The 17,163-nt window shown below is 40.0% G+C and overlaps 1 protein-coding gene across 1 annotated transcript in view; it reads right to left on the bottom strand.

Annotated features, from left to right (window-relative positions):
• LOC124777463 (serpin B6-like) overlaps positions 1–17,163 on the bottom strand; it is an 80,993-nt gene that overhangs the window by 22,263 nt on the left and 41,567 nt on the right. The window contains exons 5-6 of the mRNA XM_047252886.1: positions 11,029–11,243; positions 10,670–10,855 (exon numbers count right to left, since the gene is read on the bottom strand). Coding sequence (XP_047108842.1) covers positions 10,670–10,855; positions 11,029–11,243 — 401 coding nt within the window. The remainder of the gene's footprint in view (positions 1–10,669; positions 10,856–11,028; positions 11,244–17,163) is intronic.

The following is a 17,163-nucleotide window of genomic DNA, read 5'->3' as shown; positions in this document are numbered from 1 at the left end:
CAAACATTTATTGCTTCGTGCATACAGAGTGCAAATCGTTCAGGCCTTGTAGCCCAATGACAGTACACGTCGATATGACTTTGCGGTCGAAATGCTATCATGTATTGAGGACGATGATGGTTATCTCACACGAATTGCCTTTTCCGACGAAGCGTCCTTTTTTGTCAGTGGAGTATTGAATTGGCATAATGTGCTCATTTGGGGTTCACAACCCCCTGGCGAGGTCATGGAGTGCACCAGAGGCAGTCCAAAGGTGAATGTTTGGTGCGTGCTATTGTACGATCGAATTATCAGACCAATCTTCTTCGCTGAGGCTACCATCACATCTGCAGTGTATCTGGACATGTTGAAACTGTTTGCTTTTCCTCAGATGCTTCAGTATCACCCCGATGTCTTGTTTCAGTAAGACGGTGCACCGCCTCGTTGGGGTTTGGACGTCCATGCCTATCTCGATATGACTTTTCCTGGGCGATGGATTGGTCGTGATGGGCCAACGGTTTGGAATCCACGCTCTCCTGACGTAACTCCATTAGACTTGTTTTTATGGGGTTATGTCAAGGACGAGGTCTACCGAACGCGTGTACCAGATCTTGAAACCCTGCGGCAACGGATTACCACAGTCGTTGAATCGATGACTCCAGTGATGTTGGCTAATGTGTGGACGGAAATTGAATATCGCCTAGATGTGCTACGTGCTACCAACAGTGCTCATGTGGAAGTTTACTGATGTGTGAAAAAAACTTTGATAGTTTGTAAACAATTAGACACCAGTTTCATATTTGTATCTTACTTCTAGCCTGAGTTATCAATTTATGTAATCAGGGAAAGACTTTTCGGACACCCTGTATATAAGGTCTCCATACTCTTCGTTCAATTCCATCGAAAACTGCTGCCACTGACAGCTGAATTATGCGGGCAACTTTAGAAATTTTGTTATTAATAGCACCTATTTCTTCACGTGCTCCATGCCTGGAAATTTAGCACAAAGTACTTCTTGAGGTGCAGAAACATGAAACCCATCTAGCGATCGTTGTAGGTTTGTGCTCTGTTATGGTCAACTAAGTCCTTATATTCGTTCTGCATGGTGTTGTAATGTCGTTTCATTGGAAATTGATGTACTCGTCGATTATGCGACTGCAAAATAGATACAGAGAATTCTCATCCTGTTCTTCTGTGATTCCGATTCAGTTTTAAAGGCTTATGACGAGAGGTCGCTAGACTGTCTGTTCTTTTTCCAGACAACCACTGGAAATGTCAGTATCCTTCATACCACAAACAAATAGCGAAGGGTAAAAAGCGCTGACACCACGATTCTTGCGCCGAACGAAAAATGCCATACTGCAGTAGTAAATCAAATGCTGCGCCGTAGTGGCTACTACGGAAGAGGGCCGAGGAAAAACTGAGACAGGCCGATTCCCGGCCCTCAGCCCCCCACCCAACCAATCGGCAAGCGTGCAGTTTGGCACGCCGCAGTCGGCCCTGCCCTAGACAAAACCTGACGCTGATTTCCATCGGCGTTTCGTTCGTGCATTCAAAACCATCAATGGAGAGCTCTCAGTTGCCGTTTTAGTTGCTTCTACAAGGGCGATACCATGAGTGATGGGAAGTGTGAATTGTTGCACGTAACAGCAACGATATGAATAGCTCATTCTTTTCTCAATAGAGGATAAGTAGTCTTTTGGTTGAGTTGAAGACTTACTTTCTGGATAACTATTGTACCACTTTAGTTTCTTATGATGGGGACAGATGCGATGGTAATTTCTATTTATATTTATTCTATTTAACTGACATGACATTATATTTGAAACCTGATTGCCTGTGCCCTTTTGATTATTTACGCCAGCCTTGAGTTCTTAGTGACAGAAAGTGGCTGAAGTTTCGGACATATTTATACAAACAAGAGAAGCCAGTAACCTTGTTTTAACACTATTTAAATTCGGAATAAAAGGTATTTATGCTTTCGGTACCAGGTTGCTAGTGAAAATGGGTGAAGCCCGAAAACAGTCAGCCAATGAATAAATAGCAACTCTGATGCAGCGATTTTGAGAATTGTAAGACGCAAAATACTGAAAATCCTTACTTTTATTCCTAACTATTCGAACAGACTGTTCTTTTACAGCCATACAAAACGTGTGGAATCGAATGTGTGGAATCACAATGACTTAAAAACGATGGTTGAATTCATGTATTGAAATCAGTGGATTTCGGTGTCTTGCATGCCATTTAGCATTGTTGAATGATTTCAGTAAGGATGACACACTGATTGGAAAGGCTGAAACGATAAGTGTTTGACGAAAAACGTACTCCATTTTAAGCAGACGTTTCGGTGATGCACATATTAAATAAAATAAATGAGGACCTATAAAAATTAAGGCTTTTTACCAGTAAACAACAGTTGTCTGATTGTTAATAACTGAAATTCTGACGTTAATAGATCTTGATTACTTTATTGAAATACTATTCACCAGCAGGCTATGATATTGGGTCTTGTTATATCACACGCACTTAAGCCAATAAACATACTTTTCGTCACCCAGTTCCTTACTAGCATTCGTGTGACTGTTTTGTGACTAATAACTAACTAACTGATTAATATCAAAACTGAGAAATACAATACTGTGTGACTAAAAAAGGACTGATTTCAGAACATTTTTCTACACAAGCAATATATCATTTTGTTTCCCCCCCACCCTCCCCCCTCAGACATCAGCTCCCTTTCCTTTGGCTCTTACAAGCAAGTATCGTAAATATGAATCAAAATGTAATGGCTGTCCTTTCAAGATAATTAGTAAGTAGGTAATCCTCTGTAGCAGAACCTCTTTGCAGTACTAAATATTAGGATATGGAACAATTCATTTCCATTTAAGGATTTTAGTGAAAACATTTCAAGAGCTAGATCTACTGTGTTACTCTAGCTTCAGTAAGAACGTGCTATCTATTAAATTGGGTCGAAGTATTGATAATATAAAATTTTGGGTATATCCTTTTATTTTAATAAAGAAACTTTTTAATTGTGTGATTTATAAGTCTTTTATTTCTCATCTGAAAAAGTAGGACATAAATATAAAAACTATCATCTAATTTTTATGTTGCGAAGGAAAATCAGCAGTATGTAATTATATTTTAGCAATCTGCCATGAAAGTAGTTAAAAACTGAAAAACATGGTCAAACTGAAAATGAAGGTACAAATTTGTGTGGGATTGGAAAGAGAAATACGTGTAATTCCTACAGTCTTCCAAATTTGTGCTGACAATATTTCCTTTGGATAAAAACATATTGTAATTTTTATAGCTTTTGACTTGGGAAACTATTTCAAAGTTTAATCTAAATCTATTGAGACCAAGATATCAGTTTCAGTGACAGAATTTGACTGTCCGAAAAAATCTTTCATGAGAAAGTGTTGAGTTACGGGATGTCCTCATCAATTTGGATTTTGAGGAAATCTTTTCACCATATGTAACCTGCTGAAATTTTATTGTATTTCTTTTCAGTGTAAGACTTGGGTGAAATTTGAGCCCAATTAGGTGGGGGCTTCATCGAAAAGTTTACATTTCAATTACATCTATACTAACTAGGACAATATTTGACACTGAAATCAGTGGCAGCTCGTAATCACACATTCACTGTCATACATATCTCGTTTATGACCCCATTTTTATTGGAAAGTTTTTGCTTCGGTTATCGTATGTGGAAAGGGAAATGTAAAGGCTCAACTAGATACAATAGGAGTCAGTGAAGTGAAATGGAAAGAAGACTAGGATCTTTGGTCAGATGAGTATAGGGTAATATGAACAGCAGCAGAAAATATATAACGGAAGTAGGATTCGTTATGAATAGGAAGGCAGAGCAGAGAGTGTGTTACTGTTAACAGTTCAGTGATAGGCGTGGTCTTATCAGAATCGACAGCAAACCAATACGGACAACGACAGTTCAGATATACATGCCGACGTCGCAAGCTGAAGATGAGAAGCTAGAGAAAGTATATGAGGATATTCAAAGGATAATACAGTACGTAAAGGGAGATGAAAATGTAATATCATGGGAAGATGGAATGTAGTTGTGGGGAAAGTAGAAGAAACGGTTACAGGAGAATATGGAGTTGCGAAAGGAATGAAAGAGGAGAAACACTAATTGAGTTCTGTAATAAACTACAGCTGCTAATAGCGAATACCCTGTTCAAGAATCACAAGAGGAAGAGGTGAAAAAGGCCGATTGATAAGGGAAGATTTCAGTTAGATTACATCATGGCCAGACAGATATTCTGCAAACAGATGCTGGATTGTAAGGTGTACCCAGGAGCAGATATAGACTCAGATCACAATATAGTAGTGTGAAGAGGAGGGTGATGTTTAAGGGATTAGTCAGCAAGTATCAATACGCAAAGAAGTGAGATACGGAAGTACTAAGGAATGAAGGGATACGCTTGAAGTTCTCTAAGGCTATAGACACAGCAATAAAGAACAGTCCAGTAGGCACTCCAGTTCAAGAGGAATGGACATGTCTAAAATGGGCAATGACGGAAGCTGGAAAGAAAAATATCAGTACAAAGAAGGTAACGGTGAAGAAACCATGGGTAACAGAGTAAACACTTCAGCTGATCGAGGAAAGAAGTAAGTACAAAAATCTTCAGGGAAATTTAGGAATACAGAAATACGAGGATAATCCCAAAAGTAAGGTCTCCTATTTTTTTATAAGTACATAGACCTGTTTATTTCTAGAATGGTTTACATCAGTTTACAGCTTGAACATTTAGCTATTTTTGGGCATAATCACCACTTCTGTCGATGCATTTTTGTAGACGCTGTGGCAGTTTTTGTATGCCCATGTCATACCAGATGGCCGCCATGCTGTTCAGAAAGTTATGAACCTCTTCTTTCACCTCGTCGTCGGAGCTGAATCGCTTTCCGGCCAAATTACTTTTAACCTAGGGAACAGGTTACAGTCACTGGGCGTCAAGCCAGGACTATAGGGTGGGCGGGTGACTATGTTCCACTGAAACTGTTGCAGGAGAGCAACGGTTTGCCAAGCGACGTGTGGACGAGCGTTCTGATGGAGAATGTGACGCTCTTGCTCAACATTCCTCTTCTCCGGTTCTGAATTGCCCGTTTGAGTTTTTACAGAGTCTCACAGTACCTGTCTGCTTTAATTGAGGTCCTAGCGATTCAGCTCCGATGACGAGGTGAAAGAAGACGTTCATAACTTTTTGAACAGCATGCCGGCGAGCTGGTATGACATGGGCATACAAAAACTGCCACAGCGTCTACAAAAATGCATCGACAGAAATGGTGATTTTTGTGTTAGCAGAAGAGCCAACACCGTGTTACGAGTGGAGGCCGAAATGCACGCGTTTTAGCTCACGCAGGCTGGCGTGAGGAGGGAAGAACTATACTGACGTGAGATCTGGAACATGACAAGGAATGAGAATTCAGAAAGCGGACGTTATTAGTTTGATACTTAACTTTAATCCACTAATGATGAACGTCGCTCTTGACGGTACATGAGTCACAATATTATCTGTTCAGAATACATTCTTGAAGATAGTACTATAGTAACTGAATATGGCGCCTTGCTAGGTCGTAGCAAATGACGTAGCTGAAGGCTATGCTAAACTGTCGTCATTGCAAATGAGAGCGTATGTAGACAGTGAACTATCGCTAGCAAAGTCGGCTGTACAACTGGGGCGAGTGCTAGGGAGTCTCTCTAGACTGGACCTGCCGTGTGGCGACGCTCGGTCTGCAAGCACTGATAGTGGCGACAGGCGGGTCCGAAGTATACTAACGGATCGCGGCCGATTTAAAGGCTACCAGCTAGCAAGTGTGGTGTCTGGTGGCGACACCACAGTGATTATGTCAAAAAATAGCTAAATGTTCAAGCTGTAAACTGATGTAAACTATTGTAGAAATAAACTATGTACTAATAAAAAAAAAAGGAGGCCTTACTTTTGGGATTACCCTCGTATAGTCGTTGAGAAATGAAATAACTAGGAAGTGCAGGGGAGCTAAGACGAAATGGCTGCACGAAAAATTCGAAGAAATCTAAAAAGAAATGACACTCGGAAGGACTGACTCAGGAGACAGGAAAGTCAAAACAACCTTCGGTGAAATTAAAGGCAAAGGTTGAAACGTTAAGAATGCAACAAGAATTCCACTCTGAAATGCAGAGGAGAGATCGGATAGGTGGAAAGAGTACACTTGCAGGCTTCTACGAGGGGGACATTTGTCTGATGTGATAGAAGAAGAAAGAGGAATCGATTTAGAAGAGACAAGGGATCCAGTATTAGAATCAGAATTTAAAAGAGCTTTGGCGTGCTTAAGATCAAATAAGGCAAAAGAAATAGATAACATTCCAACATAATTTCTAAAATCATTGGGGAAAGTGACACAACAAAACGACTGTTCACGTTGGTACGTCGAATGTCCCCCCCCCCCCCCCTGAACCATGGACCTTGCCTTTGGGGGTAGGGGGGGGGGGGAGAGGCTTGCGTCCCTCAGCGATACAGATGGCCGTACCGTAGGTGCAACCACAACGGAGGGGTATCTGTTGAGAGGCCAGACAAACGTGTGGTTCCTGAGAAGGGGCACCAGCCTTTTCAGTAGTTGCAGGGGCAACAGTTTGGATGATTGACTGATCTGGCCTTGTAACACTAACCAAAACGGCCTTGCTGTGGTGGTACTGCGAACGGCTGAAAGCACGGGGAAACTACGGCCGTAATTTTTCCCGAGGGCATGTAGCTTTACTGTATGATTAAATGATGATGGCGTCCTCTTGGGTAAAATATTCCGGAGGTAAAATAGTCCCCCATTCGGATCTCCGGGCGGGAACTACTCAGGAGGACGTCGTTATCAGGAGAAAGAAAACTAGTGTTCTACGGATCGGAGCGTGGAATGTCAGATCCCTTAATCTGCCAGGTAGATTAGAAAATTTAAAAAGGGAAATGGATAGGTTAAAGTTAGATACAGTGACTTTTGGTCAGGTGAATACAGGGCTATAAATACAAAATCAAATAGGGGTAATGCAGGAGTAGGTTTAATAATGAATAAAAAATAGGAGTGCGGGTAAGCTACTACAAACAGCATAGTAAACGCATTATTGTGGCCAAGATAGACACGAAGCCCACGCCTACTACAGTAGTACAAGTTTATATGCCAACTAGCTCTGCAGACGATGAAGAAATTGATGAAATGTATGACGAGATAAAAGAAATTATTCAGGTAGTGAAGGGAGACGAAAATGTAATAGTCATGGCTGACTGGAATTCGAGAGTAGGAAAAGGGAGAGAAGGAAACATAGTAGGTGAATACGGATTGCGGGTAAGAAATGAAAGAGGAAGCCGTTTGGTAGAATTTTGCACAGAGCATAAATTAATCATAACTAACACTTGGTTCAAGAATCATGAAAGAAGGTTGTATACATGGAAGAATCCTGGAGATACTAAAAGGTATCAGATAGATTATGTAATGGTAAGACAGGGATTTAGGAACCAGGTTTTAAACTGTAAGACATTTCCAGGGGCAGATGTGGACTCTGACCACAATATATTGGTTATGAACTGTAGATTAAAACTGAAGAAACTGCAAAAAGGTGGGAATTTAAGGAGATGGGACCTGGATCAACTGACTAAACCAGAGGTTGTAGAGAGTTTCAGGGAGAGCATAAGGGAACAATTGACAGGAACGGGGGAAAGAAATACAGTAGAAGAAGAATGCGTAGCTTTGAGGGATGAAGTATTGAAGGCAGCAGACGATCAAGTAGGTAAAAAGACGAGGGCTGGTAGAAGTCCTTGGGTAACAGAAGAAATACTGCACTTCATTGATGAAAGGAGGAAACATAAAAATGCAGTAAATGAAGCATGCAAAAAGGAATACAAACGTCTCAAAAATGAGATCGACAGGAAGTGCAGAACTGCTAAGCAGGGATGGCTAGAGGACAAATGTAAGGATGTAGAGGCCTATCTCACTAGGGGTAAGATAGATACTGCCTATAGGAAAATTAAAGAGACCTTTGGAGAAAAGAGAACGACTTGTATGAATATCAAGAGCTCAGATGGAAAGCCAGTACTAAGCAAAGAAAGGAAAGCAGAAAGGTGAAAGGAGTATATAGTTATACAAGGGCGATGTACTTGAGGACAATTTTATGGAAATGGAAGAGAATGCAGATCAAGATAAAATGGGAGATACGATACTGCATGAAGAGTTTGACAGAGCACTGAAAGACCTGAGTCGAAACAAGGCCCCGGGAGTAGACAACATTCCATTAGAACTACTGACAGCCTTGGGAGAGCGAGTCATGACAAAACTCTACCATCTGGTGAGCAAGATGTATGACAGAGACGAAATACCCTCAGACTTCAAGAAGAATATAATAATTCCAATCCCAAAGAAATCAAGTGTTGACAGATGTGAAAATTACCGAACTATCAGCTGAATAAGTCACAGCTGCAAAATACTAACTCGAATTCTTTACAGACGAATGGAAAAGCTGGTAGAAGTCGACCTCGGGGAAGATCAGTTTGGATTCCGGAGAAATGTTGGAACACGTGAGGCAATACTGACCTTACGCTTTATGTTAAAAGAAAGATTAAGGAAAGGCAAACCTACCTTTGTAGTATTTCTTGACTTAGAGAAAGCTTTTGACAATGTTGACTGGAATACTCTCTTTCAAATTCTAAAGGTGGCAGGGGTAAAATACAGGGAGCGAAAGGCTATTTACAATATGTACAGAAACCAGATGGCAGTTATAAGAGTCGAGGGGAATGAAACGGAAGCAGTGGTTGGGAAGGGAGTGAGACAGGATTGTAGCCTCTCCCTGATGTTATTCAATCTCTATATTGAGCAAGCAGTAAAGGAAACGAAAGAAACATTCGGAGTATTAAAATCCATGGAGGTGAAATAAAAACACTGAGGTTCACCGATGACATTTTAATTCTGTCAGAGACAGCAAAGGACTTGGAAAAGCAATTGAACGGAATGGACAGTGTCTTGAAAGGAGGATATAAGATGAACATCAACAAAAGCAAAACGAGGATAATGGAATGTAGTCGAATTAAGTCGGGTGATGCTGAGGGAATTAGATTAGGAAATGAGATACTTAAAGTAGTAAAGAAGTTTTGCTATTTGGGGAGCAAAATAACTGATGATGGCCGAAGTAGAGAGGATATTAAATGTAGACTGGCAATGGCAAGGAAAGCGTTTCTGAAGAAGAGAAATTTGTTAACGTCGAGTATAGATTTAAGTGTCAGGAAGTCGTTCCTGAAAGTATTTGTATGGAGTGTAGCCATGTATGGAAGTGAAATATGGACGATAAATAGTTTGGACAAGAAGAGAATAGAAGCTTTCGAAATGTGGTGCTACAGAAGAATGCTGAAGATTAGATGGGTAGATCACATAACTAATGATGAGGTACTGAATAGAATTGGGGAGAAGAGGAGTTTGTGGCACAACTTGACAAGAAGAATGGACCGGTCGGTAGGGCATGCTATGAGGCATCACGGGATCACACATTTAGCATTGGAGGGCAGCGTGGTGGGTAGAAATCGTAGAAGGAGACCAAGAGATGAATACACTAAGCAGATTCAGAAGGATGTAGGTTGCAGTAAGTACTGGGAGATGAAGAAGCTTGCACAGGATAGAGTAGCATGTAGAGCTGTATCAAACCAGTCTCAGGACTGAAGACCACAACAACAACAACAACAACAACAACGTTGAATGTACGAGATTGGCGACATACCATCTGACTTTCGGAAAAATATCATCCACACAATTCCGAAGACTGCTACAGCTGACAAGGGCGAAAATCATCTCGCAATCAGCTTTATAGCTCATGCGTCAAAGTTGCTGAAAAGAATTATATACAGAAGAATGGAAAAGAAAATTACGTGTTGGATGACGACCAGTTTAGGTTTAGGAAAGGTCAAGCACCAGAGAGGCAATTATGTCGTTGCAATTGATAATGGAAACTAGATTAAAGAAAAATCAAGACACATTCATAGGATCCGTCGACCTAAAAGAAACGTTCGACAATGTAAAATGGTGTGAGAGACAAATAGGGGTAAGCTATAAGGAGAAACGGGTAATATACAATATGTACAAGAGCCAAGAGGGATTAACAAGAATGGACGACCAAGAACGAAGTGCTCGGTTTAAAAAGAGTCTGTGGCCGAGCGGTTCTAGGCGCTACAGTCTTGAACTACGCGACCGCTACGGTCGCAGGTTCGAATCCTACCTCGGGCATGTGTGTGATGTCCTTAGGTTAGTTAGGTTTAAGTAGTTCTAAGTTCTAGGGGACTGTTGACCTCAGAAGTTAAGTCCCATAGTGATAAGAGCCATTTGGACCATTTTTTAAAAAGAGTCTAAGATAAGGGTGTAGTCTTTCTCCCCTACTGTCCATTCTGAACATTGAAGAAGCAACAATGTAAGTAAAAGGAAGGTTCAGGAGTTGGACTAAAATTGAGGGTGAAACGCCACTTGGGTAGCTTGTGTTTTAAACAGGTGTTGGAGTGGCCTTCATCTGCTGAGTTGAAGAACTTCATCCACTACAGGTCTCAGTCTACATGTTCATCACCAGGTAAAAAAGTTGAAATACAATATTCGTATGACAATGATTAACTGTAGCATGTTAAATGTCAGCAGTTCTCTAATTTTACTGGTTAAGTTTCAGAGTTCTACTTACTTTCTTTAGTGTTTCTGTAAGTTCCACCTGGTACTCCATTTTGAACTTAGGTAAGTGTACAATCACCTTAGGCCAGTACATTCTGGACATAATTTGTTGAAGAGTCACATCCGCAAGTTTATTCTCAGCATTCAGTAGACCGTTTAATTCTCGGGGTAGAAGTATCAGCATACTTATTCTACGACCCTGACGTATGAAATGAAATCAGAAAACACAAGCACATTAACACTATACTTTACTCAACAGAGTAATACAGCGTATTGCATCGATAGCTTATAATTATTACGAGTATCTATTTCATATCATTGCTTCTGTCTTTAGTGCAATTCGTTTCGTTGTTCTCCGTTCAGACTGATTACCTTGTACGGAAGAAGTAGGGCCTGGCAATTCAGTTCTTCTATGAGTGCATAACTGAATCTGTCCTTGATGAACATGGTGTCCACATTTTTTGCTGGTTGTGATGCTGGGTAGAAAAGTTCAGGTCTTGTAGCGCTTTCAGTAAACTGCCTGCTCCAGTTACCCTTGAAATAAACGGCGTTGACCAGTACCATACGAGTGAGCTCACTGAAGGCACCTGAAAGAATTACCTCGTTACGCTCATTTAAACGTCAGTTCCTCCATACTTTTTTTAAATATTATATTTACATTATTTCTTACATAATTGTGAATATGAAGACGAGACCAATGTTTTGTCAGAATTAACGACTCACGACAGCGTTATTTAATGACTGGTATCTATAGAAGTGAAATCCTGCAATTAAACAGAAGATTATTAGCTAACCAAGAAATTATAAACTAAACTATGTCATACCTTCAGAGGAGTGGGGGAAGTCTCTCTACAATATTACGGTCCATTAGCTCTCCGATCATTTTTTCTTCCCTAAACATAACTATATCCGTCGCTACTCCAGTGAAACATCGCATTCTCAACAGAGAGCATTCAGTCTCATTGTCAGCACAATATTCGACTGAGACTGGGATACCAAATTTTTTGTAGATCGCTCCACTTGCCTGCTAGCAGGTTTTCTGTCACTCTCTTTTCGTCCCCAATGACAAGCTGCTGTTGTAATCCACGTTATTTTGAAACTCTGTAAAATGTATCTCATAATATTGCATCAGCAAAGTTCAACTTTACTTGTGGATGATCATATCTCACACAAATTGCATTTATGTTACTTCCATACAACGTTCTTCTACTAATCTCACATACCAGTCTCGTGATTTATTCGCGAATGCCAGGACTGAGACAGAACTAGTTGTCAAGCTTCATTACTTTCCCTGTGTTCTTTATTATCAATGACGCATTTGATCATTTTCATATTTTCATTCAGGTACCGAGAGCCTCTGGAGAAGGAATGGTCATGCCTATGCTTATTTATTTATTATATAATACACATCCTTTTCCAATTCCTTTTGTGTTGCTGTCAGTAATGAATTAATGAGTGAGTGTTTTGGATGTGATTTCATGAGTGGAGTAGCTGTAGGGCAGAGATAAATGTTCAACTTGGGTTTTGCTGCCAATCTCATATACGGGGTGAGTGTTCGGGGTTGGTAGGACCCTAATGCCTCCCTATTTTCAACATTCGGTTTCTGGCTGGCTGAGAGGATGGGCGGACAGTGTGCATATCATCATTGGATTGAATGGTAAATTCAAAGGAAGAGGTATAGTGTAATTAGAATAACTAATTCGTTCCTTTTACAGCACTGTCATAGTCAGGATTATGTTGCGACCACGTTTTATCATTATTTTTGAAGTATATTCGGTGGTTAGGGCTTATACAGGCTATTCGGAAAGCAATGTCTGATATGGTGCAAAATTGAAACCACAGTGAAAATCCGATGAAGCTTTGCACAGATGTGTTGGGAAGTGCCTCTACTATGCCCGTCGATCGCGTTACATCGCTCTTTTCAGTTCTGAATGCGCAGTGAGCACGTGAAGATGCTTACAACAGTAGTGCCTCCCACCAAGTATGAGGGCGTGGCGTGACATTTCGCCTGTAGTCATGCAGCCCACATAACACAGCTGTCATGCGTTTCCTTCTTCATGGCAATTCTCGGTCGCATTCTGAAGGGGCAGTGATGATGATCCTGTAGCGTTTTCGATGGGGAGTGTTTGATCACCCAGAATAGAGCCCATAATTGGCTCTCCCTGAGTTTCATCTCTGCCCACATGAACCGCTGGCTATGAAGACAATGTTCTGACACAGACAGCGGACTGTAGACCAGCGTAGAGAATTGGTAGGAAGCACAGGCGACTGCCTTCTATGAGGAGGTTATTGGAAAGTTGATACAATCCTAAGTCAAATGTCTAAATCGGAGCGGCGACTATGTAGAGAAGTAGCTGGAAGGTGTGGCTAACTGTTGCAAATAAAACATTTTTGATTTTCACAGTGGTTTCCATTTTGCGACCGATCGGACCTTACTTTCTGAATAGGCCTCGTATTTCTAACGAGTACACGGTACTCTTTTCAGTCTGGCAGTATTAAGGAAATATTGTGGTGTCTTCAGCACATTTAATGTCTGTTGATATTACACTTAATTTACTTTTATTCGTTTAAGTTAATTTTTAGTAGAGTATTTAACGCTCCTTTTTGTGATACGGACATCATCAGGCAACCATGTGGTCGCAAGCATCATAACAAAGAGTAGGCACTTTCATACATTTGTTTTGCCTTAGATTTATAGTAGAGTGAAGAGTGTGCATTGCTTGAGTATTCTGGATTGTGGAATTATTTGATTTTTGTTTATTTTTGCTTGCTTGGCCTTTGTCTCCAAGCTCCCACGAGAGCACAAGTGCGCGGAGAAGTTACAAACGGATAGGATTTGCGTGTGATGCAAATTGCAGTTTTGCTGTTAATCCAAGAATGATCCAACAGGGTGATGAAATAATTATGCCGTTGACTTCTAATCACACAAATGATGTTGGCTGCACAACGAATGAGCGATGATGTTTCTTGAAGAATGTCAGGTTTTATGTGTGTTTCATGTGGAATTTTTCTAATTAACCAAGAACGATTCGACATGGTTAGTGCGCAATTCTACCATCGACTTCCAGTCATCCACATTGTGTTAGTTGCACAGTCGATGAGCACTGTACATTCTTGAAGAATATCCTGTCAGGCTAAGCGTGTGCTTATGTGAACAATATTGTGGGATGTAGTATTCATTTGTATGTGTTTTATGCAGAATATTTTTGTTTGCTCTGTTCCCACTTATTGTCAAATGATATCTTGAGATTACGTAATCACTGTTCCCACCTAATGTATTCAGTACCCCGTAGCCTTGTAGACGTAATTATGAGAAATAGTCACTATTAACCACTGTTTGAGTACCAAGAGTACAAAAATAACGTATGAGAAGCACCTTAAGGGGGGCCGGAACGATGAAAATGACAAAATTAACTTTTTTGTTTTTTTTTCATTATAAAATTATTTGGAGTTTTCTGAATAAAACAAATCAAGTTTCACCTTTCTAAGTGAATTCTGTGTTTTTTATCGCTGCAAAGTTGACGCGCCGCGTAAACGGTTGTAGCGACTCGGTGTGTCACCTCTGACGGTGCCGCTCACTGGCTGCAAGCAGGGTACCTTGCGGAATTAGACAGTGTTTTATTTCCAACGTTGTATGGCTTTATGTCTGTGGCAAGTGACTGTTCATATCGGTAAACATAAACGCTATACCGTGTGTGTTGACTTGTGGTGTTTGCTTTGTGTTGTGTAGCTGTTCAATTTTGCGTATTTGACGAATTTTGCTCTTACCGGTTTTATGTATTTGTTTTGTCTATATCAATATGCTCCATTTCGGCAACAGAGTGTTTAAGAAAAGGCACAATGAGTGGAAGAAGAAATCTGCTGTTGTTTCGAAGGGAGATGCTGCTCAGACTGCTTCACCGACTATTCCAAATGAATGTGATAGAACTTCTTCCAGCAAGAAACTTCGTGACAGCAAAGAAATATTTGAAAACTATGAAAGTGACAGTAATGATGTGAATGAAATAATTAACATTTCCTTGCTCTCTAATATTTTGAAATATAACGAATTATGCCAAGTACGCAAAGAAAGAGGATTGGAATTGAAAATAACTTCACACATTGGTTTGGCATGTAAAATGTTATGGAACTGTACCATATGTGCTACAGAAGTTTCGTTTTCTAATTCTAACAGTATTCCTCGTTGTGGTAATAGTGGAAAGAAGGTGTATGATTTAAATGTTAGGCTAGTGTATGACTTACGTTGCATTGGCAAGGCCAGTGCTTCAGGGACAATGTTATGTGGAATTATGAACTTGCCAAAACCACCAACCAAGTTTCGATTTTATAATGAATTGGTGGGATCTTTCGCTGAAGATGTTGCTCAAGCAACAATGAAGAAAGCAGTTGAAGAAGATGTGACAGTCAATGGGAATTGTAGAGATTTAACTGTTGCTTTAGATGGATCATGGCAATGTAGAGGTCATAAATCTCTAAATGGAGTTGTGACAGCTACCAGTGGAGACAATTACAAAGCAATTGATGTTGCTATTCTCTCAAAATGTTGTAGATGTAAGGGCAATACCAAGGACGAACACAGCGAAAGTTGTGAAGAAAATTTTCACGGTACGAGTGGAGAGATGGAAGTAGAGGGAGTGAAAGCAATTTTTTCCAGATCACGAGAGTGGTATAATGTACGATACACTAACTATCTAGGATATGATGATTCTAAGGGATATAAAGCTTTAGAGAAACTCAAACCTTATGGCAATGAAATTCACATTAAAAAACAGGAGTGCATTGGACGTGTGCAGAAGCGCATTGGGGCTCAATTGCACGAACTAAAGCAGACATTAGGATCCTAGAAGCTTAGTGCTTAGTGATGGAAAGACCCTTGGAGGAAGAGGAAGATTGACAGATGAAGCTATTGATAGATTGCTGAAGTATTATGGGTGTGCAACTAGGCAAAATACAAGAAGCATTGAGCATATGAGGAGAGCAGTGTGGGCATTATTTTTTCATACTTCATCAACAAATGAACACCCTCAGCATTCAATGTGCCCCACAAGTGATGACCCAAGGTGTAAGCACCAATCAGGAACGGAATATGCTCATAACAACAGTTTGCCAAATGCTGTAAGTGATGTAATTAAGCCCATATCCAGAGATTTATCACAGCCAAGATTATTGGAAAAGTGTTTACATGGAAAAACACAAAATCCAAATGATAGTGTATTTAATATAATTTGGATTAGGATTCCCAAAATAGTGTTTGTACGGATAAAAAGATTGCATTTTGGGGTGTATGATGCAGTGGCAACGTACAATGAAGGAAACATTATCAAATGTGATGTGCTGAAACGTTTAGGTTTCCAACCAGGACACAACACCATTCCCACAATGCGCCTAATTGATGAAGAAAGACTAAGAGGTGCAGGAAGAAGAGACAAAAGCCTACAACGTGCTGCAAAAGGGAAGAAAAGACAAGTGAAAAGGAAACGGAAACTAACACTGGAAAAAGAAGAGGAGGCTGATAATCCATCATATGGGGCAGGAATGTATTTAAAAACTATGGAAGTCATTTCCCGTAACTTTAAAATTTTCATCTTTGAGGAACATTTTCTCAAAAACTACTAACAGTATCTCAATGAAAATTATACACAATATTGTTTACTTCAGTTATAGAAGAAAAAGTGCAAAATTTTAGAGAAAAATAAGCATCTGTTTAAAAAAATTGTAAAACGAAAACCAATAAAAATTTCTTAACATGGCATTATAACTTTGTAGAGAAATATTCACTGAACATGTAGTCCAAATTTCAGAGAAATATGTTTAATGGTTTTAGAAAAAAAATGTTCTATTTGCTAAAATTAACATGGAGGAGATGGATCGTTCTGGCTCCCCTTAATACTGGTAGCAATTAGCAACATATTTTCCTCCCAATCCCGCGATGAGTAAATTACGAGACCGGTTACGAGTAGATGTTGAGCGCCCTCAGCGCATCAAGTACGTCGAGTACATATATTTTCTTCACCCATAATAACTTGCATCATTAAATGAAAAATACTTTCCGTTTTTTCATTCTAATAATTTCAGTCAAGTGAACCCAAATGATAATGCAATCCTAACAGTTTCATCCCCTGATATAACATTGAGTCAGTAATTAAATGCAGACATTTATAGTGTCAAACTGCTGCAAGCGGTCTCATCCAGTTATCTCCTTTGGTTGCTTGTTTCCTCCCATTTGCGTTATCTGTTATGTTCTTCAGTTCAAGATTAATGTACGGCTAACTAATTGATTAAATAAGTATTCGTTCACCCCCTATCAGTTGTCATAAAGCACTGAATTGAAGAAGGTACAAAGACCTTGAGCAAATATAGAGGCTCCACTACAGGGAATGATCAATGAGAATACTCGACAGACTGTAGGCTTTCATCTGCCGAACCCAGTTCACTATAATATACGAGGACTATTCGGAAAGTAAGGTCCGATCGGTCGCAAAACGGAAATCGCTGTAAAAATCAAAA

The sequence above is a fragment of the Schistocerca piceifrons genome, chromosome 2 (genome assembly GCF_021461385.2).
Source record: "Schistocerca piceifrons isolate TAMUIC-IGC-003096 chromosome 2, iqSchPice1.1, whole genome shotgun sequence".
NCBI classification, from domain to species: Eukaryota; Metazoa; Arthropoda; class Insecta; order Orthoptera; family Acrididae; genus Schistocerca; species Schistocerca piceifrons.
The sequence above is the reverse complement of the archived record's forward strand: the minus strand, read 5'-3'. Positions and strand labels throughout refer to the sequence as shown.